At 36.2% G+C, this 23,623-nt stretch overlaps 9 protein-coding genes across 13 annotated transcripts in view; 3 read left to right on the plus strand and 6 right to left on the minus strand.

Annotated features, from left to right (window-relative positions):
- LOC106656687 (histone acetyltransferase KAT6B) overlaps positions 1–6,679 on the plus strand; it is a 36,245-nt gene extending 29,566 nt beyond the window's left edge. For both annotated transcript variants that reach the window (XM_014377772.1, XM_014377773.1), the window contains exons 7-11: positions 75–494; positions 585–2,682; positions 2,769–3,337; positions 3,412–3,926; positions 4,015–6,679. In XM_014377772.1, the coding sequence (XP_014233258.1) occupies positions 75–494; positions 585–2,682; positions 2,769–3,337; positions 3,412–3,926; positions 4,015–5,104 (4,692 nt within the window). In that variant the 3' untranslated portion in view covers positions 5,105–6,679. The remainder of the gene's footprint in view (positions 1–74; positions 495–584; positions 2,683–2,768; positions 3,338–3,411; positions 3,927–4,014) is intronic.
- A 313-nt stretch (positions 6,680–6,992) lies between these two features.
- On the minus strand, positions 6,993–7,960 carry LOC106656597. Its single transcript, XM_014377660.2, has 3 exons — positions 7,798–7,960; positions 7,244–7,729; positions 6,993–7,131 (listed from the first exon to the last, which is right to left on the minus strand). Exons 1-3 carry the CDS (start codon positions 7,863–7,865, stop codon positions 6,993–6,995), a joined length of 693 nt encoding a protein of 230 aa, XP_014233146.1. The 5' UTR covers positions 7,866–7,960.
- Positions 7,961–8,055: 95 nt separating this feature from the next.
- Positions 8,056–9,711, minus strand: LOC106656688 (group XIIA secretory phospholipase A2). The gene is made up of 3 exons (XM_023463254.1): positions 9,218–9,711; positions 8,666–8,733; positions 8,056–8,584 (listed from the first exon to the last, which is right to left on the minus strand). Exons 1-3 carry the CDS (start codon positions 9,450–9,452, stop codon positions 8,246–8,248), a joined length of 642 nt encoding a protein of 213 aa, XP_023319022.1. The 5' UTR covers positions 9,453–9,711; the 3' UTR covers positions 8,056–8,245.
- A 57-nt stretch (positions 9,712–9,768) lies between these two features.
- Positions 9,769–11,302, minus strand: LOC106656690 (glutaredoxin-C4-like). Of its 3 annotated transcripts, none has more exons than XM_014377777.1 (3): positions 11,195–11,302; positions 10,333–10,460; positions 9,769–10,252 (listed from the first exon to the last, which is right to left on the minus strand). In XM_014377777.1, the coding sequence occupies exons 2-3, from the start codon at positions 10,429–10,431 to the stop codon at positions 10,052–10,054; spliced, it is 300 nt and encodes a 99-aa protein (XP_014233263.1). In that variant the 5' UTR covers positions 10,432–10,460; positions 11,195–11,302; the 3' UTR covers positions 9,769–10,051. The 3 variants fall into 3 exon arrangements, with proteins under 3 accessions (XP_014233263.1, XP_014233262.1, XP_014233265.1); XM_014377776.2 differs by having other exon boundaries at positions 10,333–10,473; positions 11,195–11,295; XM_014377779.2 differs by lacking the exon at positions 11,195–11,302 and adding an exon at positions 11,012–11,161.
- A 413-nt stretch (positions 11,303–11,715) lies between these two features.
- Positions 11,716–13,296, plus strand: LOC106656689 (40S ribosomal protein S12-like). The gene is made up of 5 exons (XM_014377775.2): positions 11,716–11,950; positions 12,015–12,301; positions 12,563–12,691; positions 12,774–12,978; positions 13,195–13,296. The coding sequence occupies exons 2-5, from the start codon at positions 12,285–12,287 to the stop codon at positions 13,261–13,263; spliced, it is 420 nt and encodes a 139-aa protein (XP_014233261.1). The 5' UTR covers positions 11,716–11,950; positions 12,015–12,284; the 3' UTR covers positions 13,264–13,296.
- A 40-nt stretch (positions 13,297–13,336) lies between these two features.
- On the minus strand, positions 13,337–15,237 carry LOC106656598 (zinc finger MYND domain-containing protein 10). The gene is made up of 8 exons (XM_023463255.1): positions 15,134–15,237; positions 14,940–15,048; positions 14,586–14,863; positions 14,322–14,524; positions 14,095–14,264; positions 13,891–14,028; positions 13,578–13,807; positions 13,337–13,476 (listed from the first exon to the last, which is right to left on the minus strand). Exons 1-8 carry the CDS (start codon positions 15,229–15,231, stop codon positions 13,380–13,382), a joined length of 1,323 nt encoding a protein of 440 aa, XP_023319023.1. The 5' UTR covers positions 15,232–15,237; the 3' UTR covers positions 13,337–13,379.
- Positions 15,238–15,308: 71 nt separating this feature from the next.
- LOC106656631 (serine/threonine-protein phosphatase 2A regulatory subunit B'' subunit gamma-like) lies at positions 15,309–17,960 on the minus strand. The gene is made up of 7 exons (XM_014377697.2): positions 17,295–17,960; positions 17,086–17,228; positions 16,615–17,001; positions 16,217–16,542; positions 15,922–16,135; positions 15,712–15,839; positions 15,309–15,626 (listed from the first exon to the last, which is right to left on the minus strand). The coding sequence occupies exons 1-7, from the start codon at positions 17,338–17,340 to the stop codon at positions 15,515–15,517; spliced, it is 1,356 nt and encodes a 451-aa protein (XP_014233183.1). The 5' UTR covers positions 17,341–17,960; the 3' UTR covers positions 15,309–15,514.
- Positions 17,961–18,080: 120 nt separating this feature from the next.
- On the plus strand, positions 18,081–19,477 carry LOC106656632 (coenzyme Q-binding protein COQ10, mitochondrial). The gene is made up of 4 exons (XM_014377699.2): positions 18,081–18,241; positions 18,502–18,547; positions 18,622–18,741; positions 18,815–19,477. The coding sequence occupies exons 2-4, from the start codon at positions 18,540–18,542 to the stop codon at positions 19,254–19,256; spliced, it is 570 nt and encodes a 189-aa protein (XP_014233185.1). The 5' UTR covers positions 18,081–18,241; positions 18,502–18,539; the 3' UTR covers positions 19,257–19,477.
- A 1,228-nt stretch (positions 19,478–20,705) lies between these two features.
- LOC106656599 (TD and POZ domain-containing protein 4-like) lies at positions 20,706–21,992 on the minus strand. 2 transcript variants are annotated; one of them, XM_014377663.2, is made up of 2 exons: positions 21,919–21,992; positions 20,706–21,803 (listed from the first exon to the last, which is right to left on the minus strand). In XM_014377663.2, exon 2 carries the CDS (start codon positions 21,726–21,728, stop codon positions 20,766–20,768), a length of 963 nt encoding a protein of 320 aa, XP_014233149.1. In that variant the 5' UTR covers positions 21,729–21,803; positions 21,919–21,992; the 3' UTR covers positions 20,706–20,765. The 2 variants fall into 2 exon arrangements, with proteins under 2 accessions (XP_014233149.1, XP_023319025.1); XM_023463257.1 differs by having other exon boundaries at positions 21,882–21,985.
- Between the last annotated feature and the right edge of the window lie 1,631 nt (positions 21,993–23,623).

Here is a 23,623-nt window from a genome sequence, read left to right on the forward strand (position 1 = left end):
TTATCTATCGGATTTAATCGCCAAAAAATTATGTCATCAACTTGTTTATAATTCAATATTTAATTCATTTTCAGATTGATGGTAATGTAAATAAAATCTACTGTCAGAATCTTTGCCTCTTAGCGAAACTTTTCCTGGATCACAAAACACTTTATTACGACGTGGAACCTTTCCTTTTCTACGCGGTAACCAAGAATGATAAATACGGTTGTCATTTAGTTGGTTACTTCAGCAAAGAAAAAAATTGTCCAGCACAGCGTTACAATGTTTCTTGTATCATGACTTTGCCTCAGTACCAACGACAAGGTTACGGGCGGTTCCTAATTGAATTCAGTTATTTACTATCCAAAGTCGAAGGGATTCCTGGTACACCGGAAAAACCACTCTCAGATCTTGGACGAGTGTCTTACCACTCGTATTGGAAGGGCGTTATTTTAGAATATCTCGATGCGCATCGGGATACAGGTGAACTCAAAATTGCTGAGATCACGAAGGTACAGCTTTTTTCTAATAATTTAGCTTCTGAATTGTGTCTAAATTGTTTGAATTGTGAAAGTAATACTAAAATAATTCCATCTTTTTAGGAGACTGGTGTATCGAGTCACGACCTGGCAACAGCCATGCAGTTATTAGGTTTCCTGCGTAGTGTACCAAACGACGAAGGCAAACGACATCTGGCTGTTCTTGTTGATTGGGATAAAGTCGATGCACATGTAGCCAAAGTTCAACGCAGTAATCGTATACAACTTGATCCGGAATGTCTTCGTTGGATACCTTTGTTGCCACAATTACCAACCACAAGTCCAGGAGATGAAGCTAATGATGCAGATTCCGAACATCTTGACTCCACTGACGACCAACAAATGATTTGTGCCTCAAATAAACCTGTTGCAGCTATGCCTGAAAAGGTGCAACGAATCAAAATCAAAAAGAAATCTCGAACGTCAAGAAAGTTAGGAGCGCATAGAAGATCCACGCCTATGAGGCCTAAAGTAATGTTCCATAAAAATAAGACGCCTCGAAGTGCGGATAAGAGCTTCGACGCTGTCGATAGCAGCGGAAAAGACGACGAACGGTCGCCCGAGAAAAAGAATATAGCAACAACTCCAAAATCCACTAGAACTGTTTCGAACTCGCAAAAGAACTTGGCTGGAGTTGCGAAAACTCTCGCGACAACCACGCCTTCAGCCACATCTCGTCGCAGCGTAAGAACAGCTCTGAAAGCTACGACTCCGGCGGCACAGGGTCTTGCATCGCCGAATACCCCATTATCTCGGAAGCGTAAATATTCCGAAAAAACCACTGATCCCGAAGATGAATTGGTGGAACCTGTCCCGTCTGGCAGAAAACGGGTTCGCGAGTCTCGGGAAAAGGATAAGGATTCTAACAAAGAGAAAGAAAAAGAGACCAGAAAGAAGGAGTCCAAATCGAAAGAGAGTAAAGAAAAATCAAAATCTTCGCCAGAATTGAAAGCAGTGAAGGAAAGTGCACGAATCAAAGAACGTGTGGCTGCTAAGGAGGCATCTCCGTCTGCTGCAACAAGATTACAGCGATCACCGTCTAAGGAGCAATCACCTGTTAAAAATGTTGGGAAGTCTAAGAAGCAAACGAAAATCGACGATATTTTACTAAAATCCGATGGTCGACATAAGAGCGCATCTAAGTCGGGTCGTGAGCGACGTGCTAGCGGTACAGCTCACTCAGCTGACAACGAAGAATCGTCAATTCGCGGCAATTCGCGATCATCCAAAAAAGACAAGGATTCGCTTCCATCTTCGCGACGTCGTTTGAGAATGCAACCCGAAGCTGTTACCGATAACGAGACCGAAGACGTTATGGAAGTGACAAAAGAATCCAAAACCGCAAAGAAACAGCTTACCATTACTGAAATGTTTACGAGTGCCACTGCTTCTGCACCAGCGACTACTAATACCGAAACCTCTAGTGAAAATGAGACTCCTACTGAATCGAATAAAACGGATAAGCCCGAAAATGCTGTAATGAGTATGTCGCCACCTCGCGTTATGAATTCTTCGATTTCGAGTCCTGCCGAGTACGAAGCTGGAGACGAAGATGACGGAGATGATGAGGAATTGTTGTTACCAAGAGCTGAAGTTAATAGTGTGATAAAGTCGCTTGACGCAGCGATTGAATCTGAGAAAGATGCTGAAATGGAGGCAGCCGCTGCTGCCGCCGCCGCTGCTGCTGTTGAGGTTTTGAAAGAGAAAGAGCTCATTAGTTCTTCGATACAGGATATCGACATGACTGAACCTGAACAGAAAAATGAAAAAGAAGAGAACCCCGAACCGTTGTCGAATATCATTGATGAGCCCATGGAAGAGGAACCTCCGATAGAAAAAACTTGTGACCTTAATGCTGAAAAGAGTGCAGATCCTATCAGTAAGGAAGATATTCCTGTTACAGAGATGCCTTTGGAGGCTCCAGTACAAGAAAAATTGACACATCCGGTAGCGGAAAACAATGACTTTCAACAGGTATCACAGCAAAATCAACAAATCATAGTGACTAATCATGCGAGTGTTATAGAATCCTCTATAACTAAAAGTCACATGCAAACTGTTGCACCTCAAGAAAAAGTTGCTTCTGCACCGACTGAACCTACTGCGGAAATTACTCCAGTGGTTAACCATCCTGAGGATAAACTTCATTCGCCGGAAAGTGGTAAGCTAAATTGATGTTTAAATAATGTTTTTTTTTTAAGATTCAACTTGACTCTTACTAATTTTATTTTTTCGTGTGTATTTTAGGCAAAACAACACCGCATCCCGAAAATCCTGGTTCAGTGAAACGTACGCCGCCTTCGCAAGCAGATCTTCCTTCGATGGGCGTGTATACCCCTGATTCGACCACGAATTCGGTGCACTCGCTTCATTATGGTCAATGCGATCTTGACGTCAGTCAATTGGGACTTGAGTCGCCTACTTCTATTGCTAGTGACTTGGCATCACAAAACAGCGTTGAAAGACCGCCCAGTGCATTACCCTCCATGCCTGCTCAACAGTCGCAGACTGTGCAAGTGGGGCCATTGACAACAGGAGTGCCAATGCAGCTGAATAGTCAAACTTCTGGGCACTCTGTTAATTTACAAACTCAACAAGTGCACCAGCAGCAGCAACAGCAGCAACAACAACAGCAGCAACAACATCAACACCAACATCATCATCAGCAATCGCAACAACACCTACAACATCAGCAGCAGCAACAGCAACAATATAACGACTGCTCGCTGCCGCAGCATGCGGCTACCCAGCACGTAAATATTCAGCAATCTCATTCTCAACAACACCAGTTGCAACATGCTGATAAAAACCCATATGTAAATAAATTTTATTAATGGTAAAAAATTTATTTTAAAAAATGTACGCTACAACAATTATATTTTTTAAATAGCTTCAACAGCAACCGCTGACGCCGCAACAGCCTCGCACCCCTCAGTCGCATACTCCTCAGAGTTTACCAACTCATAGCCCGCAGCCAGTGCAGTCTCTGACTCCTCAGCCGTTGTCTCAGCCTCATACACCTCAACCTATTCCACAAACGCACACGCCTCAACCAATGACTCCGACTCAGTCGCATACGCCGCAACCTATGCAACTATCGATGGTCCAGCAGCAGCAGCAACAACAACAGCAGCATCATCAACAGCAACAACAACAGCTACAACAGCAGCAACAGCAACAACAGCAGCAGCAGCAGCAACAACAGCAACAGCAGCAACAACAACAACAACAACAACAGCAACAACAGCAGCAACAACAGCAACAACAGCAACAGCAACAAAAGCAACATTCAAGAACTCAATCTCTAATTCATGCTCATAGTCAACAGTTGCAATCTCAACCTCAACAACAATCACATTCACACTCACACAGTAGCAAAAGATCTAGTTCTCAAAATTCTCATAGGTACAGTTTTATTCATGTTCTTTTATCAGTTTCTTTCTATGTAACCAATAGGATTGTTTCAATTCAAAATTCTTAAAAATCATTTCAGATCATCAAAATCTCAGAGCAGCAGGTCTTCGCATCGAGGCACGCCACCGACGACGCAAACGCAAGCACAGCAATTGCAACAGCAACAGCTTCAACAACAGCAGCAGCAACATCAACAGCATCAGGCTGCCCTCGCCACCGTGAGCCACAACAATCATCTGGCGCAGCAGTACCAGCAGAGCGTTGCTCAAGTCGGACATGCGCACGCCAGTCATAACATGGCAGTGATATCCCAGACCTCGGCTGCCAATTACATGGCTGTGTCTCAAGCAATGGCTTTTCCAGCAAGTCAAAATACTTACGTGATACATCGACCGAGTCGAACGAGCTCGCACACTCCGGTCTGCACGACAGCTACGAACTTTTACATCCAAACGACACCGGTGCCGCCGAGTCATACGCCAACTCCGACTCTCAGCCCTGCTAGTGGTCCGAATCATCAGACGCAGCAAGGGCCGACCAGCCTGGCGAAGCTTCAGCAGCTGACCAACGGTTTGGAAATGATGCCTCCAGCTCCCAATCTTACGCCACCGTCGCCCATTTCTCACACAACGCCGCACTCGTCGAGACAGTTGTCAACGCCACCCCAGGTTCCCTCCATTAATTATGCCAAGAACTATTACAACGTTCAGCCGCCATCGGCACCGTCGTCCGTGCCGCCGTCGTCGAGTCGTTCCACCTCTCGATCTTCAGCCACACCAACAGGCATGGCGAGTCCTCTGGGCTCGCCTTACGTTCCGACCGAAAGCCTTTACAGACAAACGTTGGATCCAGGTAGCAGTTGTCCGCAGATGCAAAGCGCAGCGAGTCGCGTGAGCCCTAACGTTGCCATCAATACAAATCTTATGGCAGCCCAAGCAGCCTACGGCTATCGTCTCAATACGGGGCAATCTACGAGCGGCTACATAAATCAAGCAGCCCAACTCGGCAGTTTCATGAACCCAACAAGTCAATTACCCGTCGGAGTTGTCAATGTTCAGCCATATGCTCAAGATCATCAGCAGAATCCGGCTACGGTTTACACGACGCATTATGGCTACATCAACGGCAGTCTCATGCAGCCGCTGAACGGGACCATGAGACCTCGCTAGCGACCCTAGAACGCGGCTAGCGCGTTTAACGTGCCACCGCCAAGGAATTCGATTTAAGCCTCCTATCTTATAAGGCATGACAAATGTTTTTCATTACATGTAATGATTTTAAACATACAAAAACAGAAAGTTCTTTGACTGTTTGCATTATTAACGATCTTCCAAGATTCTCTTTCAAATTAGTTATTGTTGTGTTGTATTTGCCTTGAAAACTGAAAAAAAAGAAATTACCGTGATGATTTTAGCGAAGTATCGAGATAAAATCAGTGGTCGTATAAACAGATCTGTTTAGAATCTTCAGTATTTTAATCGTATCCGTTATTTTTTGTCTCTATCGAAAATTGATTTAAAAGCAATTTTAGATAAGAAGATTTACAAGCTTTATGGTTGCTTGTATGTTTACCTGAAATATTTACGTACAGCATTTAGGAAATGTAGCGAAAATGGAATAACTAAATTGAATTGTTAGCAGATTATAGGAACTTGGTCATCTATTTGACAATTTAATTGAGCAAATTCGGGGCATTTTCATCAATTTCTATCTTTTTGCAGTGTTACGTTATATGTGTATAGTATAATGATATTTGTATCTAGAAGAAAAAAATTTGAGAATTAAATAGGAAGATGATATACTTACATTTAAAATATTCTGTTTGATATAATCAATTGTTGAACGTTGTTGTTTACGTTTTAACAGGGCCCGCTGTACTTTATTGTATTATATGATATGATATAAATGATTAGGAAGCATTAATTTTGTTTAGCTGATTCAGGTATAGAAAGATACAATAACAATAATAATTTTTTATTATTGTAATCAACGTGGATCGTCGTCATTACTTTTATTATTGCTATTATATATTATTTATAAAAAGTTATAGATTGTAAGAAGTGATGAGGTAATGCGTGACGAGCATGTATTATATAATTAGTGCATTGATAATTGCGCTTTTTTATGTCCTATTTTATATTCAATCATTGCACTCATTCTTGTATTTATTAGAACTTCATACGTTTTTTTCATAAACTTTACTGGTTATGAATAATTTCATTTGTTTGGATTAGTCCTAGTCTTGTATTTCTCTTCTTTTTTTTTACAAAAAATATGTAAATTGTAAACCTAACAGTTTATATTACTTACAATCAATAATACTATTATCTTTTCTTGATTCATAAATGTGGTAATGATGTAATAAATTATGGAATTAATTAACTATGTATATATACGATATAAATCGAAATAATTATTGACTCAATGGGCTATTCCTCAAAGTGTCATACAAGATATAGTGTACACAATGAGTATAAAAATCAAATTATTTTTTGTATTAGTATTGTAGAGAAACGTGGTAAAGAGAAAAAAAAGCGTGAATGGTTGTACGTAAGAATGAATAAACTCGTGTGATACGTGATAAAAAAGTGAAAACAATATAAACGAGAGTAATTAAACTTAAAATGCCTATTTTGCCCTGAGAAAAATACAAATTATCAAGGGTGCTCGCTTATAATTGAAACCTTTAAGTTTCAAAAAAAAAAAAAATCTCGCGACACTTTGTGGAATGGTCATGAATTATAGATAAATATATATAAAAATACAGTTATATATATTTAAGTATTCAATATTCATGATACTGACGTATATAAATATATATAAATACACGATTATATATTTATACATAGTAAATGATAATTTTTCTTTCGAATCGATCAGAGTGCGTGAAGTTACAAGTGAAGAAAAGGAACTTGGCGCGTTAGTTTTTAGAATATAAAATAATATATAAATATATATAATACCTTTAAGAATATTATTATAATGTAAAAAATATCAATATTTATTGTACATAAATATACAAAAACTACTAACAAATAAAATTTAAATCGTGAAAAATTAATGATATCGTCGCTTTTTGTGGTGGCTCCTTTTACGTACCCCTACGATTTTTCTCTTGCCCGTAGTCGCCGTCGTCGTGCTCCTCCTCGTATTCGACGACGACGTTTTTGTCCTCGTCCTGGTCGTTCTCCTCGACCTTTAATTGCGTGACGTGACTACATTATAGTACACATAAAACATCGTGTGCGTGTACGCGCGAAATGTCCAAAAAAAAGTGCAAATACGCCGCGAAAACGCAGCTCTCTCACCTGTCCTTGCTCGTAGCAGCAGCAGCAGCAGCAGCAGCAGCAGCGGACTGCTTTTTGTAATTGTTGGCGAGGGGCAGCGGCGGCGGCGGCTTCGGCCTGACGAGCCTCGCGCGATCCGCCTCGGGATCCTTGCCGAGGCTGAGGATGCGCTTGCCGTTGCACTTCCTCTTGCCCTTGTTGCTGCGCTGCTGGCGCCTCGTGACGCGCCGGTCCTTCTCCTTGCTGGCGATCTCGATGTACTTGCTGCGCTGCGCCTCGCTCATCGTCTTCCAGCGCTGGCCGGCTATGCGGGCGATCTTGGTGACGGGCACGTCGGGCCGCTTGTTGCGCAGCCTCAGAAAGAACGCGAAGAAGGGATTGGTGGTGCGCAGCAGCGAGCTCTCGAGCAGCTCGCGACGCTGCTCCCGGCGCGAGTGGGACTTGCTCGTGCCGCGAAAGTCCTGATCGTTCACGGTAGTACCTGTTGCCGAGCTGCGGCGCGCGGCACTTTGGAGGTAAAGGGTCGCGTTATTGGGGAAGAGACAGAGTGCCGACCGTTTCGGGAAAAAACTTACTTTTCGAAAATTTTTTCGGCCCTGGATGTGTGCTTGCCCGACGATTTTCTCGATTTTACATTGCCCATAATCGAAAATGACGCTCGACGTTTTTGTAATCGGCATTTATGGTTACATGGTTAATTTTGGCCCGTGCCTTGAGTATCCGGCTATTATCAAAATACTGAACGTAGCAGCGGCTTGAAATTATCGCATTATCGATCGGATGGAGCAATGTATACATTTTGTTTTTGAATCAATTTACACTTGCACCATTTCTTTTTAAATATAAAAAATATATATACTCGTGTATTTGAAACGTTTCAACAGGTAAAGTACACGTAATTCGTAGTTTACAAAAATTGCTCTGAGCTTTTTACACGACTTACGATAAGGAAGAAAAACATAATGTTATATTTACAAAGAGTATTAACGGGAGTAATTCGCAACAATTTTAGCGCGCACCGATTCACAGCTCGCCGCCGGCCTTGCGGGATTTCTTATTGCTGTTGTCGTTGTTCTTCTTCGCGCCAGCCGCGCTCGGGCAGTAGCAGGCCTGCCTCTGGGCGTCGAGGTAGCTCTTGCAGCCGAGGGCCGTGGTTCCCGTGTGCAGCAGCTTGGCCGCGGCCTTGCACGCGTTGACGATCGCCGTGGCGGCGCTCTGCTGATAGCCGTCGCAGTATCTGTACAGGCAGCGCTTGAACTCGAGATCGCATCTGTCTTTGTCCTGATTGCACGTGTCGTAGCAGATGTCGTGGGCGTTGCAGCACCTGGTCATCTCTTCGAGGGGCAGGTACTGCTGATCGATCTGTGGCATATGAGGCGTGAAAAAAAATCGTTAACCCGAGAATTTTTCGATTTAACGCTGCGATCGTTCTTGTGTACGTACCTCGAAGCCCAATGATCCACAGCCATTGCTCTGAGGTTTGTGGTTCCAGTCGGCTTTTGGTGAGGCTCCTGTATAAGAGAAACAAAATGATAAGTTGAGAGCTTTTGAATTAAGCGCGCGCGCGTCACACGTTATAACGACATGCAATCTTAGCAAATGTGCTTTACGTCATTTCGTGAATAAACTTCGGTATGACATTTTTACAAATATTACCAATATAATTCGATGTTTGTATAATTATAATATTTTACTATTGATTAACATTTTTGAGATTTTTAATAAATGATGATGACAATTACTTGAAATTCCATTTAATAAAAATTTAAGCAATTTTTAATTGACTCCGTATATCAATAATCACGTGGAAAGTGTAAACACTTCTGGAAACTCAACAATGTCGCGAAATTGACATATTATGTAGGTTATATTCGCAATGTTGACAGAATCTGCAGCCAATGTGTACGATGCGATTCGCGATTCGCGATCCGACACGTCAAGCTGCACATACACGCATATATACATACAGTACGGGCGTCTGCTGCAGTCACTCACCGGACGGGCACTGAAAGTCGCAATGCTCCTCGACGGCGGCGTCGAACACCTCGTGTATGTCCTTGATCTTGTGCGCCACCGTGACGGCGTTCTCGAGCAGGTCCGTGAAGACCGTCTCGGCGGTGAGCACGGCGTCGCGCAGATTCTGCAGCAGGCCGGCCCCGTAGCCCGACCAGGCGTACGCCAGAAAAGTCAGGGCGTAAATGAAGAACTTGCGATACTGAAAGATGTCCATCGAGGCTGATGGTGCCGCGCGAGCTTTATTAATTATTACTACACCGATTGTTGCCTTGTACGTAAGAGTGTTGTGTATCACTGAGCGGGGGTACTTACTTGGTGCGTCGTCTCCGCGCGCGCGAGAGAGAATCGAGCAAAGGTATTTTTAGAGGGAACACTTGAATAAGCGACGTGCGTACGCTTGATAGGTAGAGTCGAGCTTCGCGTAAATTTCGTACTAGATCTGCAGGTATATAATACATGACATATAGCTGTCGTTCGTTGTAAGCGTTGCGTGGTTGCATTTCGGCGATGAATAAATGAGTCACGTTGGATTGCGAGTGAAAATACTTTATATATTATCTTTGTCAAATACACGAGTGATTAAATACATACATCGAAGGAAATTAATCCTTGTCATTTTCATAAAAAAAATTATCTTATCTACTTGAAACAGTGATGGAATACTGAGTGTGATATTTCAACAATTACAAAGGAGTGTACAAAGTTTTGGTGTAAATTAATTTCAATAACAAAAAAGATTTATCTTTCATTGATCAATGACTTAGATGCAATAAAAAACTAAGATATTTTTTATTAAATCAACAATTGGAAAATTTAAGCCAGTTTCTTGGCCAACTCTCCGCTTTCGTACAGTTTCTTCACATCAGTACCTCCTCCAATGAACTCTCCTTTGACGTATACTCTGGGTACGCTCCTGGCTCCGGTGAGCGTTCCAAGAATGTCTTGGAATTCATCCATATCGTCTCTTTTGTCCAGCTCGATAGCAGTGAATGCTTGCTTCAGTTTTTCAAAGCACTGTAAACATATGAATAACATATTAGAACTTGAATTTCTATTCAAATAGTGACATCATCAAAGCTATTTTCAATACTCACTTCTTTGGCCATTTTGCAGTAGGGGCATGAGCTTTTGGAAAAAATGACAACCTTGTCTGATTTGATCAAGTCTTGGACTCCTTCGACTGTAATGGCCATCTTGTTGATTGTCTTTGCTGTGCTGGAAACTGTACCCATTTACTTAACAAAAATTAAAAATACATTGATAATATTGAAACTATTCTAACTGAACATGTCATGTCAATCACAAATCTAAAACACTTGAGATCACTCGCTGAGGTTCAATTATGTTTTTCACAGTTTTAAATTATGATACATAGAGTACGGAGTACCTTCCCTCCCAGATGTTTCAAGACTGCTAGTCCACATTTGAGAAATAAATTGATAAAAAGTGTCAAAGTAAGCAAACATTGTAATCTTTTAAGGTTATATTATTATTGACTTGGAGAATTCTATACTTCTATCAAATATAAATGAATAATAGAATTGAATTATCAAAAAGGAGTCTATGAAGAAAATTCTAATGTGATAATTAATTTTTTGTGCAATGATATAAATTTAAGTGGTTTACTCAGAATGAAAGTTTATTAAACTACCAACATGATTAATTGAAAAACAAATGATAAATTGCAATAAACAAAACACAAATTAAGTGAATGCTCAAGAAGGAGTGGTTTAGAAAATTTTATACTATTGATTTTAATGCAACTCTACACACCAGTATTTAAAAACTATAGAGCACAAGTGTCAATTAAAAATTGACAAACTACCGACTGTATATAATATGATATAAACGAAAATGTAAGAATGTGACACCAAGAAGAAACCTTAATTAATTTACAGTAGAAAATAATTAAGAATAGAAATGATAAAACTAAAACTGATAGTTGATAAGACTTACATAAGTGTCAATCGGAGAGAGTATCAGTTGCGACTAACGTGATATTACAGCGACTGTGCTTGTAAATAAGTGTTCTACGCGGCGCGTAAATGCCCACGTAAGCGTATTGTTGCGTCTTACATTGTAAAGTTGGTCTTTCCCCGGTAATGGGGTAATGAGTCACGTGCGCATATTAGTTGCGTTGGAGCGAAATTTTGAACTCTACGAAATTTCCCAGGTGATGAATCAGTAAAAATACTTATGATATGGATAATGGATGGATTGATCATCATTATATTCATCTGTTATAAAAAATTGTTATTATAGAAAATAAGATGGTCGATCGGCCAAGTGTGGAAATTTGTGGATATGATACGTTCTATTTGTTTTCCCCGAAATACGCTAGGTCAAAAATATTTTTAAAATTTATTATTCATTAAGAAAGTGCTTTCTCAAAAACGAAAATTTGATATTAAAGATTTTTAACATAATGTGAGTAAAGAATAATCAATGAAAAATTTTTTATTCGTTAAAGAAATATTTTTTAACAAGAATTTAATTGAGTGGCGCTTTGTTTCAAACGTTTCATAAAAACATCTTTGGCTGGAGTTTATACTCCAAGGACTTATATATCACAAAAATATGTTGTAATTTTCTTAATTGATCTTTATTTCTTAAAATTAAACATAGTTGTAGTTGCACAGTTGAAATTTTGTAATTGATCTCGCATATGAGCTGCTATTCAAGAGCTTACTATAACCATCTTAGCGTTAAAACGTATGTACACCTTCGCCCAATTTTACATTATCATTATTGTATTTTTGATTATTCCAATTTACAGCACTGGATTTGGAGGAGAGCGTTCTTTCCCGCTTCTCGGATAACACGTGTCGCCACTATAGTTTACATTTCCAACACGCGCACCGGAGTTTTTAGCGCTCGCCGCTTGCAACTATAAGTCTTCTTTTTGGTTATAGCAAGGTAAAATACACATGGCTCTCCGTTGATATTTGCAATTTTTGTTATAAATTATTACATTAGTCATTGTTTAGTGTGTACGACAAACTAAAATCGTTGTTTTTTTTCAGTTATAACAAATCTCTATTGAAAAATGTCTGACGTTGAGACGTAAGTACAAAATTTTTATACCACATGTTTTTTCACAGAAATTTCCTTAAGATGTTATGTTGTGATAAATTTAATATTTTTCATAAGAAGACTTTAAAATTTCACCAAGTATTTATTTTCATTAACTACATTGACCATGTTAAACATTTATTTTAATATTATTAAATATTGTTAATAATATTTACTTCTGTTTAAATATTATTAATTTAGGTTATCTTTTTTTGAATGAATAATTAACAATGGTAATTGCTCATTTTTCAGCGATGATGTTCCCTCGGCAGTTGGTGGTCCTATGGACGTAAACACAGCACTTCAAGAAGTCCTTAAAACAGCCCTCATTCATGATGGAGTTGTACGAGGTCTTCATGAGACCACAAAAGTTTTAGACAAGTATGTCATGAATCTATTAATTACTGAACTTTAACTTTGCTTTAGTATTTTTCATTACTTATTAACTCATAATCATTTATAGGAGGCAAGCTGTTCTCTGCATCCTTGCTGAAAACTGTGAAGAAGCTGATTACAAAAAAGTCATATCTGCCCTGTGTAATGAACATCAAATTCCTCTCATCAAAGTTGACAATAACAAAAAACTTGGTGAATGGGCTGGTTTATGCAAGGTTGATAAAGATGGCAAAGCCAGGAAAGTTGTTGGATGCTCTTGTGTAGTCATCAAGGTAGAGTTTTTTTTTAATTTGATTTTTTTTACCTACAGTAAACTTTATCAAAAAAAATCTTCAATTATTATGATGAAATTTGGGCTCCCTCTACTGAGATGAACCCAAAAATTAAAATTTTTTGCTGAAAGAACCCATTTTTCTGATATATTATATCATTTGATTTGATTATTTGTTTAATTTATAAGTTCATACTAAATCTGGTATTTTTTTCAGGACTTTGGTGAAGATACTCCAGCTAAAGATGTCCTTATGGACTACTTGAAGCAAAGTGCTGTGCATTAAGTTTAGTTTAATAAAAAAACTATAAACAAAAAATTCCAGAAATTTTTTTATTAAACCACACATGACAGAAAATAATAATTTATGAGTAAAGCATGCATAAAAAGTTTCAATTATAATTATTCAAGACTGCTATCATTTGAAAATTTGGCTTTGGACTTTATTATACTTTCACAGAGACTTTTATGCTTTGGCCAATCTTTAACTTGACATTCTCTGAAAAATGATAAATATTAATGATATTAATGAAAAACGATAAATGATAAATTTTAAACATTTGCAACGCACTGTAGTTGTCAAGAAAATTTGTGACTTACCTAGAACAATAACTTGCTTCTTTGCATCTTGAACAGCGATGTTTTGCAACTTTCTTACAAACACATTTTTTAGATTCGATAACATCTAATTTGTCAAAATCATAAGCATCGCTCAAAATTTGAGCCATACTTTGAACATACTCCATATCTGTTGTAAATAGAGTTTTAGCTTGATGTTCTGCTAATCTTTTCCATCTTTTGTTATATTTTTCTCTAATCGAAGTACTTATCTAAAATGATTTTCAATTTCGTAAATAAATGACTTAAACATTTAAAGATGTAAAAAAATTGAGCAAAATCCAATAAGATTTACCTCAGGGATAATCTCTACATTTATGGGTTTTGGAGCTTTTGGTGTTTGAGAGGATACGTTCAGATAACCCAACCATCTTTTTAAGTCAATTAATGGTGTTAATTGATCAAGGACATTATCTTGTAAATATTTCTGTAACTAAAGGATGATTTTATAAGTTAAAAATTTACTCTCGAATTTTTTATATATTAAAATGAAGTTTACTTTTATTAACTGGGCCATACGAAATTCTGTAATATCATAATAAGGTGCGCATTTGGGATTCAGTAATAATTCTCTCAGACCAAACCATGCTTGACCTTCCATTTTACATATTTTATCCTTATCATTGTCAGTAATATCTTCCCATTTACCATTGTAAATTTTCCATGTGCCTTTACCATTATTAGTATTAGTATTCAATTTGCGTTTATTTTTTGGCTTATTGTTACCTTCACTTTCTTTTTTCCAAGGTTGATGTTCTATCAATTGAGATAATAAATATGGTACATCGTTGGTAGTCAACATACGAGATAGAGCACATAAAGGTAGTTGATCAGCAAATTCGGCCAAATAACGCAGTATGGAAATGGATCTCATTCCAATGCTAAATTCAATTTGGTCTTTTTTTTCTAATAATTCTTGTAAGCAAGAACTAAAATCAAAATTATTTTTAAATAATCAACCGCTATAGTAAGTATGTATTGTAAACTTACTCAGGATTTTCCTTAATTTCTTTTTTATTTGAATATAAAAGTTTAGTAAGATAATTTACGGCATAATCTATTAAATCAATGACAGATTCATCCATTGTTTCTACACTATCACTATGATACATTACATTTTCAAGAAGTGAAACAACTGTATCTTCATGATAAAATACGCTAAACAAAATGAAAGTATTAGCTGGTTCTTTGTGTAAATCAATCATTATAGGAAAAACTTTTTGTTTCCAAATCATTATTTGAATGGCTTCAACAACGAGGACAGGTATCTAGTTGAAAAGACCAATAGCTCAATACATAATTCAGTATTAAAGACAATTAAATAATCATATTTAAAAAACTAACTTTGTTGAAGCTAACAAACCACTCTTTTATATTTTCTTCTCTTAAACTATTTACTTCAAACACACTTTGTTGGTTTAAAAGCATCAATTTTTTATGATGTTCAAACCAGCTGTGAAAAAAAATAATAAAATAATAGTTTGCACCAAGTCTTAAAAAGTCTTAAAATTTTCATCCAATTATATCATAAACTATACCGTTTTGTACCAACATCATCAAGTTCAATTGGATGTAAATTTTGGATAAATGCTTCTGCTTCCCAAGAAGGTAAAATATTTTCTATATTTTCACTCATGCTTGACTTAACTTGAATTGTATCTGGCTACTAACTTAACTGTAACTAAGAGTCCTCCATTTGTAAACAAAACGCGGTTGAGTAGCGATGCTTTTTTATTAGAGAAAAAAGAATGTAGAAATAACTGTACCAATAAATTGATAATTATTATATCAAGTATTTTTGATTTTTCACAAACTTAAAACTAGAAAGGCACTCAATACAATTTTATATAAAAATAGCACTATGACATTATGATAAATAAAAAGAGTCAAGATTTACAAATTTATGATAAAATCAATTGTCAAACATGAGATGAATCATCATTAGTATCTGCTGCCATTGCTTCACGATTTTCATATGCCCAAAATCCATGGAATTCAATTAAAATACTGACCATTGTATCACCTTGACCACTGAAAAGAGATGACAATTTTATGTTAATAATTGATAAGGTGCAAAAGTACAAATAAAAATATTTAAATTTATCTTCAAATTTACCAAGATAAAAGATCTTGCAAAGTAATTTTGTAAGGATCTGCTGGTTTAACCATATCAAATATTTCATCTTTAACATCTTCAAAACTGACTGGTTCTTGACCATGCATTGTCATTTGTTCTTGAATTGCCTAAAATTACAGAGGCATAACGTAACTAAGGATTATAAAATATATTTTCAAAATACAAATCTTAAATCAGTATTAGCCTTACACGGAAGAAATAGTTCAAGCAAAATGTATCCAAATATCCTTTATTATTTATATCCAATATCCTGAATAAATAATGTAAGCTTTGTGGTTCATGTCGGTTTTCCAAAGCAAGTACAAAGTCTAAATATGTTTTATAGTCCATTTCACCTTCGTATGTTAAACATTCTTGAAAAACTCTTTCAAGAAAAACACCAGTCAATGTTCCAGTTCCATAACTTTGCAAATCAAACAAAGTGTTATTTTATAATTTTTTTCTAAAATGGATACAATTTTTGTCTAATGAAAATGAATTTTACCCAGAAAGCTCTTCTTTATTAAGCATGCCATTGTGATCCTTATCAAGATTTAAGTACTGGCCATATACTTTTAATGCAGAAGGTGCTGAAAACCAATTAGCTTCTTGTAAGTCTTTTGGTAAATCTTCATCACGCAATTCCAGTAAATCATCTAGGAAACTACAAGCTAGAATGTCTTGTATTCTCACTCTTCCTGTTCTCAAAGGATCCAAAAAGAAAAGAAATTTTCTAACAGCTGTGCAAACATAAAATGAATGGAAAGATTTTTCTAATCCTTCAAGTTGCGGCAGTGTTGGAATTAATTCCAAAATATAATTTTCTAAATCCTAAAATGACATCGTTATGAATAACTTTAACAGATACTTGAAAAGATACTAAAGTAGTTTTAAAATTCTTACTGATTCTCTTAAATAACCTTGTCCAGTAACATCATATAGCGATAAGCCTATTCTAGTTTGATGAAGCCAAACTTTTCTCATGACATAATTGAAAAGTGCCATAATACTTATTCTGCCATGGGGGTCACCTTGCTGTAATTTTGCAAAAACAACAGCCGTAAAATACAGACTGCATTTTGGTCCAGCTAGTTTTCCAACTTTTCTGAAATCTTCATAATTAATTAATTGCTCATCTCGGGCAATAGGAGGACTATGATGTTTGTCTAAAAGCACCCATAAGGCTTTCAATTCATTATTGTCTAATAGCTGACGAGAACGTCTCTGCAAAAATAAAGCTCTTGTTTCCTCTCGTAGCTTTTGAGGCAAGATTTCATCTTCTTTTGGTATCTAAAATACACATGTATTTTAAAAATTTTTTGACAAATAACAGATTGCAGATTAGATATTGAAAGTAAAGCATAATGTTTTTACCTTGAAGTAAAATTTAGGTATAATTTTGTAAGTTTCATCTGTATCTTTGGCATCAGCACCCTTCCATTTATTATATACTGTTTTGAAATGTTGATCCTCTATCTTTTCTTTTTCCTCTGCGTTTCGTGTAGTTTTGTCAAGAACTACAATAAATATTTTTCTTTATAATACCAATTAGTTCTTTTCAAAATTATTAATATTTATAATACCTTTATGGGATGCAACATAACTACGTAGTACCGAAGCCAATTCCATCACTAGAGATTTCGAAATTATTATTTGACGAATTGCATTTGACACATCAGTGTTGACCTGCAGACTGATGTTTGCTGTTTACAATTTACAGCCAGTGCCGCTGTTATGGTTATTCACGATTACACTGACATATGACATCAGTGACGGGTCATAAGCATGACAGGTTGAATAAGTCATAACGTTCAAAGGATAAGACTTCACCTAGTTTAAGTTGACTGTTAAAACTTTAATAGTTTACTTTTTAAAACATCAATAAGATACTATATTTTTGTCCCTTATTTAAAAATACTGTTAATTATTTCGGAAGATCGCCTTGAATAATATTAAAATTCCAAGGTATCTAATGCATCTGTGATCAAAATCCGTGAAAAAAATATTTACCCTAATAAATAATAATGATTTAAAATTTTAGCATAACGACAAAGTTCATGATCTCTCCATCTGCATAAACGTAAACGAAACAAAAATTGTTCTTATTTATAAACAAATTTTTTGCCTTATGATAGAAAATACAAATGGATAGTCGATCGATTACGCAATTATGACGATACTATTAAATATAGATCAGAGAAAGAAGGCGCCGATGCGAGACAAGGAAAATGCAACAATTCGACAATGATCATGAGTAAGCGATGTCGTTAACATACGACGCAGATTATTTAATGCGCACGTGGAAAATCGTTTTGGCAGCTCTCGCGCGGTCGCAGTGACGTATGCAGCTTCGCCAGTTGGTCTGCTAGAAGCCACTGACTCAGTTGCAGAAGTCGCAAATGTCATGAAAGCTTGAGTTTTGTATATCATTCTTTATTTGGTAAAACAACATGATCGATGACTTTTTACGATTCTTCATCGAAATTGATAATTTTAATCCATTGGGGCGTCTTCTGAATAATATCAATAGGTGAGCATCAGTGTTTCGAGCAATTCCTTGTGACCACACCACAATTGCGTGACCATGAATAAATAACCTTACATTTTATTGTTGCTTAATTTATTATTGCAATTATTGCAATAAAACGTAACAATGATTAAAAATATGTAACAAAAATTTTGATTGCGAAAATATATGCATTGAAAATATATACATTTCTTATATGCAATGTTTATTTATTTCCGTGTTTATTTGATTCAGTTCTCTAATTTTTTCCGTTTTATTTTTAGATAACGATACTAGATATATTGCTGAATAGTTCTTCATTATGTACAGGTAAAATAATTGTTAACTTGAATTGTTTCAGTCACGTGTGAATCTTATTTTAATGTTTATTTTACTTGCAATAGGTATACTGCAATTTTAGACAATTTAACCCATCATCTAAAGGACAAGAAAAGCATAAGATATGCTTTTTCCACATGGGATCAGAGTAGAACAAAAGAATACGAAGGGAGAAAGCTCATAGGGTATTTATACATTTCTAAACTTATTTTTAATAAATTACCACAAGTATTTCAATAACATGATGATTAATTACAGGTTCTCCATGGAACAAATATTTGATGTTGTGTCCGATGTAGCTAGTTATAAAAATTTCTTGCCATTTTGTAAAAAGTCTGATGTGATCTTAAAACAACCAGAGTTTTTGAAAGCCAACTTAGTCATAGGTTTTCCACCACTCAAAGAGAGCTATGTGTCAAATGTGACCATGTTATATCCTCAGTTAGTAAAGGCCGAATGTACAGATGGAAAACTTTTTAATCACCTCAATACTCTTTGGATTTTCACACCTGGTTTAAAAAATAATCCTCAATCCTGTGTGATTGATTTCTCGTTGTCGTTTGAATTCAAATCATGGATTCATTCTCACTTATCTAATTTAGTTTTTAATGAAATTGTACGACAAATGGAAAATGCTTTTATTGAAGAAGCTCACAGACGATATGGCAAGCCAAGTATCAAAACTGTTAGATTGGAATGACGATATACATGCATATAAATTTTTATTGTAAGAGAATCTTTTAGCTAATTTTTGACAATGTTGAATTTTTATTTTTGTGATGTACATTTATGCAACAATAATTTTTATAAAAGTGTTATTTTACAGATGTTTTCAACCTTGTTAACAATGTGAAAAACTTTATGTTATTAAAAAAACTAACTTGTGAAATAAAAAAAACTTGTACATAATGCAAATGAAAAAATGTTTTTTTTAATTACCAGCAAACATATTAAACAAAATCAGTTCAAGTGTCAAGAGAATTTAAAAATCTTTACATTAAATGAAACTATTTGAATGTAAAAAAGAAGATGAAAAATTATATTACATTAACTCATCTCAAGTCGCTCGCCTCATGAATTCACACGTTTTTCGATCTTCGAGACTACGGGTTAGTCACATGGCAGCCATACAACTGATGTTCCACTTTTTGGTGCTGTATATCCTAAACAGATTAAAATTGAAAAGACAAATTAGACGACAATTGCACAGAATTGAATCAAGTGTACCAAAAATAACGTCGAGGATCAATGGATGCTCTTGAGCGAACCTTTGTCGCGAGATCTCTTGTAAGTCGCCACGATGGTGCGGGGCGATGGTAAACGACGATCCGGGTACATCTCGGCGTAGATCCTGGACGCCTCGCGCGAATTCTTGTTGGCCTTGCCGTAGCACAGCAGCATGTCCGTGTACTCCTCGAAGCTGAAGGGACGCGCGTGATCCTCTTGGGTGGGTGCCATTTTTTGATTGGCTTTGCTGGTAGATTTGGATTGCGATGACGAGCGCGGACGATCAGCCGGTTTGATGCTGTTGATTAATACAGTTTGCCGATCGAAAATATCGTACAAGGATCCGGATGGGATGTTCCCTTCATGCACTACTTTTAGAGCGGTTGATTATATTTTTTCTCTTTCCACTACATGCAACAAGCGTCAACGAAGTATGTGAGCGCGAATGACAATTGAGACTCAAAAGACGGTGCATATAAACAACTGACGATCGTGAACGAGCGCGGCTGCATGCGAAAAGATAGGGACTGGTCTTTGCAGACCACAATGTTTACAAAATCTTCCATGAACAAACTTGTGGCAGGGAACCTTACCAATGAGATGCAAAGTTTTCAATGACGTGTTATAATTAGATCTATGAAAAAAAAATTATGATACATAAAGATGGGTAAGATTTATTAAATTTCAATGATTGATTTTTATTTGCAAAACTTTATACAAATGATTAGAATTATATACTTTTTTATCTTTTTATAAAAATATTCTTTATCAATTGTGAACAAGAGAAAAGGAAGCAATTTCGAAAATATGCATCATAATGAACTCTTATCTTAAATCTTATTTTGAAATACTGATTTCAAATGATAGCTGAAACGTCTATGAAAGTAACACTTTTGAATATAAATATACAGACATTTTATTTATGAACATAACTTTTGAATAATTCTGGTTAAAACTTTTCCATATCAGCTCATAAGACTGCTCATTTACAATGGCAATCAAAAGAATAGCTAACAATTTCCATAAGTAGATCGTAATTTTTTTTTCCTAGTTCTATAAAGTCTTCTGATGTTGATATTGTTTTAATATTTTGAGCAATAACACTTTTTGCCCAAAATTTTAATAAATCCATTTTGTACAGATCTGCAAGCTCAATAATTCTGATACAATTATTACAATTTATTGACCGATACAAATAATTCTCACAAAAAATTTTCAAATCCTCCATTTGATACTTGTCAGAAGCCATTAACAAATTAATTACTATATTTTCATTAAGCTGTTCTACTTTTCTTGTATAAACAAACTGTAACATGCTCTGAACAGTTTCAGCATTAAGATCATTAATTTTCACTATATTATCTTTACTTTCTTTCATATCAATGTTAAACATTGTTGCAAATACTTGGCTGCAATTAGCTAAAATGGCTTTATGCGCATGAAATGATTGATTTCCAACTGAAAGCTGAACATCTGAAAAGTCAGAATTGTTATAAAGTGTTGAAGAAGGTAGAACTGAGAGTAAAGTACAATATTCATCGTTTTTTAGTTTAGTAACAAGCCAAAAGCGAATTTCCATTATTCCATTTTTCAAATATTTATTCAAATTTGATTTTTGTATATCAGAAATCGTTATTTCATTTAATGAAAGTGATTTTCTGTAAGTTACGCAGTTTTGGCAATTCTTGTATTGTAGATAACTTTTTTTTGAATTCACTTCATCCTCTACATCATCTTCATTTGAGCGTTGAAGAAATATTTTTAAACACGTTATATAATCATTGTTATCCCAAATCAATACCCACTTTAAAACAAAACGCCACGGTTTCTTCCGCGAACAAAGAAAGATTGGAGAAGTAATGACATCTGTTTTTTCAATAAGTTCCTTTTTTATGTGCCATTCCATGTACGAAGCACTTAGTGTTGTAACAATAACTTGATCCATAATGAAAGCGAATAATACAAAATCAACGCTAGTTTTTTTTCATTCTTGACGATGATATTTTCGCAATGTGAGTAACTGAAAAGAAAATAAAGCTTGAATAACTTCAGTTTCACCTTGCAAAATCAAAAACCTGTAAACATATGCAATACAAACTTGTTCTGGGATCGTTAATCCAAAAACATAAACTTACTAGTACACACAAAGATTTTGAGAGTCACAGCGTCACTCAGCAAACAAAAAAAGAACTGATTTCGAATCTCAAGTGTTCAACCGAAAATATATGCTGTTTGATCAGTTCGACGGGTATTACCTAGATGTATGCGTACCAACCACATCATACGTCGCAATTACGAATTATTTTTTCAATCCGTCCGTGGTTTTTATTACTGATTCTGAATATGGCAACAGTGTAGTACTTATATTTTTGCGCGCGAAGTCAAACAAAGGAAACTGAAAACGATAGGTACCATAAATATATCAATCTTAGTACAGCCATCAGTATGTCGTTGAAAAAATGAAATAAATCACATAGAAATAAATGGAATAAGTGTCTATTTAACCGATAACATAGAGGACAAGAAAAGCATGAGATATGCTTATTCAACATGGGATCAAGGTAGAATCAGAGAATACGAAGGGAAAAAGCTCATAGGGTATCTATACGTGTCTAAACTTATTTTTAATAAACTACCACAAGTATTTCAATGACATGATGATTATAATTACAGGTTCTCCGTGGAACAAATATTTGATGTTGTCTCCGATGTAGATAGTTATAAAAATTTCTTGCCATTTTGTAAAAAGTCTGATGTGATCTTAAAACAACCAGAGTGTTTGAAAGCCAACTTAGTCATAGGTTTTCCACCACTCAAAGAGAGCTACGTGTCAAATGTGACAATGTTATATCAAAACTGTTAGATTGGAATGCATATAAAAACTTTTATCTTATGAGAATCTTTTAGCTAATTTTTGACAATGTTGAATTTTTATTTTTGTGATGTACATTTATGCAATAATTTTTATAAAAGTTTTATTTACAGATGTTTTTAACTTTGTTAACAATATGAAAAACCTATATTAATGAAAAAAAAACTTGCACATAAATGTGAATTATTTAGAGAATTTTATTTTTCATTTTCTTTATTGCAAATAAAAAAATGTTTTTTTTATAAAACAAATTGGAGTTGCAGGAGTATGGAAAAGTCGTTTATTTAGATGTAACTAATATACTGAATGATTATTAGCGATTATTAGAATCATATCGTCGTCATCAGCCAACATCCTCTGCGTCAATTTTACCTCTTCAACAATTTTCGAACTTTGGCCTGTAGCCGCCAAGCAGATTCGCCACAAATCGTCGTTACTTAGATTCTCGACGATCATGTCACAGCAGAGAATCGGCAGCCGGTACCTTATCAGCTCCAAGAAAAATCCTAACGCCCAGCGCCGGAAAAATCGTCTTGTCGGTATCTGGCACAGGTGCTCGACACACGCGCCGCAATAATCTTCGCGGAGTTTCCACAATTTTTCCGAGCTCGCGAGCTCGTAGTAGTCCGTGTACGTGAGTAATCTAGCCGCCACCTCCGGTCGTGAGTAGATGAAGTCGTACAGCGACAGACTCGGATTGATCATTATTTCTCTCCCTTTTGTGTCGAATTCTTCGCCATCGTACCACTGTTCTTCGTACTCTCCCGACTGGGCAAAAAATCGTCGCTGAGCGAAAAATTTCATGATCGTCAGGACGTCGCTCGGACTCAGCGCGTATCCTTTGTTCTCGAGATGTTCGGTGATGGCCAGAGCGCCAGACGCTTGTTTCAATTCACCATCGAGCCAATCATATTTTTCCGAAGGAATCGCCGCGCCAAAGCAACTCTCATCGGGAAAAACGAAGCTAG

This window comes from Trichogramma pretiosum, unplaced genomic scaffold (genome assembly GCF_000599845.2).
Source record: "Trichogramma pretiosum strain Unisexual culture from Peru unplaced genomic scaffold, Tpre_2.0 scaffold41, whole genome shotgun sequence".
Taxonomy (NCBI): domain Eukaryota; kingdom Metazoa; phylum Arthropoda; class Insecta; order Hymenoptera; family Trichogrammatidae; genus Trichogramma; species Trichogramma pretiosum.

Bases quoted from the DNA above. Each gene is read 5' to 3' on its own strand.
- LOC106656598 (XM_023463255.1), bottom strand. From the start codon at position 15,231: ATGAGTGAAAATATAGAAAATATTTTACCTTCTTGGGAAGCAGAAGCA. The intron at 15,049-15,133 runs GTATAGTTTATG...TTTTTTTCACAG, and splicing joins GATGATGTTGGTACAAAACG to CTGGTTTGAACATCATAAAA. The intron at 14,525-14,585 runs GTAAGTTTACAA...TTTTGATTTTAG, and splicing joins GAAATTAAGGAAAATCCTGA to TTCTTGCTTACAAGAATTAT.
- LOC106656690 (XM_014377776.2), bottom strand. From the start codon at position 10,470: ATGGGTACAGTTTCCAGCACAGCAAAGACAATCAACAAGATGGCCATT. The intron at 10,253-10,332 runs GTGAGTATTGAA...ATATGTTTACAG, and splicing joins ACTGCAAAATGGCCAAAGAA to TGCTTTGAAAAACTGAAGCA.
- LOC106656689 (XM_014377775.2), top strand. The intron at 12,692-12,773 runs GTATGTCATGAA...AATCATTTATAG, and splicing joins ACCACAAAAGTTTTAGACAA to GAGGCAAGCTGTTCTCTGCA. The intron at 12,979-13,194 runs GTAGAGTTTTTT...TATTTTTTTCAG, and splicing joins GCTCTTGTGTAGTCATCAAG to GACTTTGGTGAAGATACTCC.
- LOC106656631 (XM_014377697.2), bottom strand. From the start codon at position 17,340: ATGGAATTGGCTTCGGTACTACGTAGTTATGTTGCATCCCATAAAG. The intron at 17,002-17,085 runs GTAAAAACATTA...TGTGTATTTTAG, and splicing joins TACCTAAATTTTACTTCAAG to ATACCAAAAGAAGATGAAAT. The intron at 15,840-15,921 runs GTAAGGCTAATA...CTGTAATTTTAG, and splicing joins GCTTGAACTATTTCTTCCGT to GCAATTCAAGAACAAATGAC.
- LOC106656632 (XM_014377699.2), top strand. The intron at 18,742-18,814 runs GTATTTATACAT...GATTAATTACAG, and splicing joins GAAGGGAGAAAGCTCATAGG to GTTCTCCATGGAACAAATAT.
- LOC106656599 (XM_014377663.2), bottom strand. From the start codon at position 21,728: ATGGATCAAGTTATTGTTACAACACTAAGTGCTTCGTACATGGAATGG.
- LOC106656597 (XM_014377660.2), bottom strand. From the start codon at position 7,865: ATGGGCAATGTAAAATCGAGAAAATCGTCGGGCAAGCACACATCCAGG. The intron at 7,730-7,797 runs GTAAGTTTTTTC...TTACCTCCAAAG, and splicing joins GCCGAAAAAATTTTCGAAAA to TGCCGCGCGCCGCAGCTCGG. The intron at 7,132-7,243 runs GTGAGAGAGCTG...ACGCAATTAAAG, and splicing joins GCTGCTACGAGCAAGGACAG to GTCGAGGAGAACGACCAGGA.
- LOC106656688 (XM_023463254.1), bottom strand. From the start codon at position 9,452: ATGGACATCTTTCAGTATCGCAAGTTCTTCATTTACGCCCTGACTTTT. The intron at 8,734-9,217 runs GTGAGTGACTGC...TCTCTTATACAG, and splicing joins CGACTTTCAGTGCCCGTCCG to GAGCCTCACCAAAAGCCGAC. The intron at 8,585-8,665 runs GTACGTACACAA...CATATGCCACAG, and splicing joins GTGGATCATTGGGCTTCGAG to ATCGATCAGCAGTACCTGCC.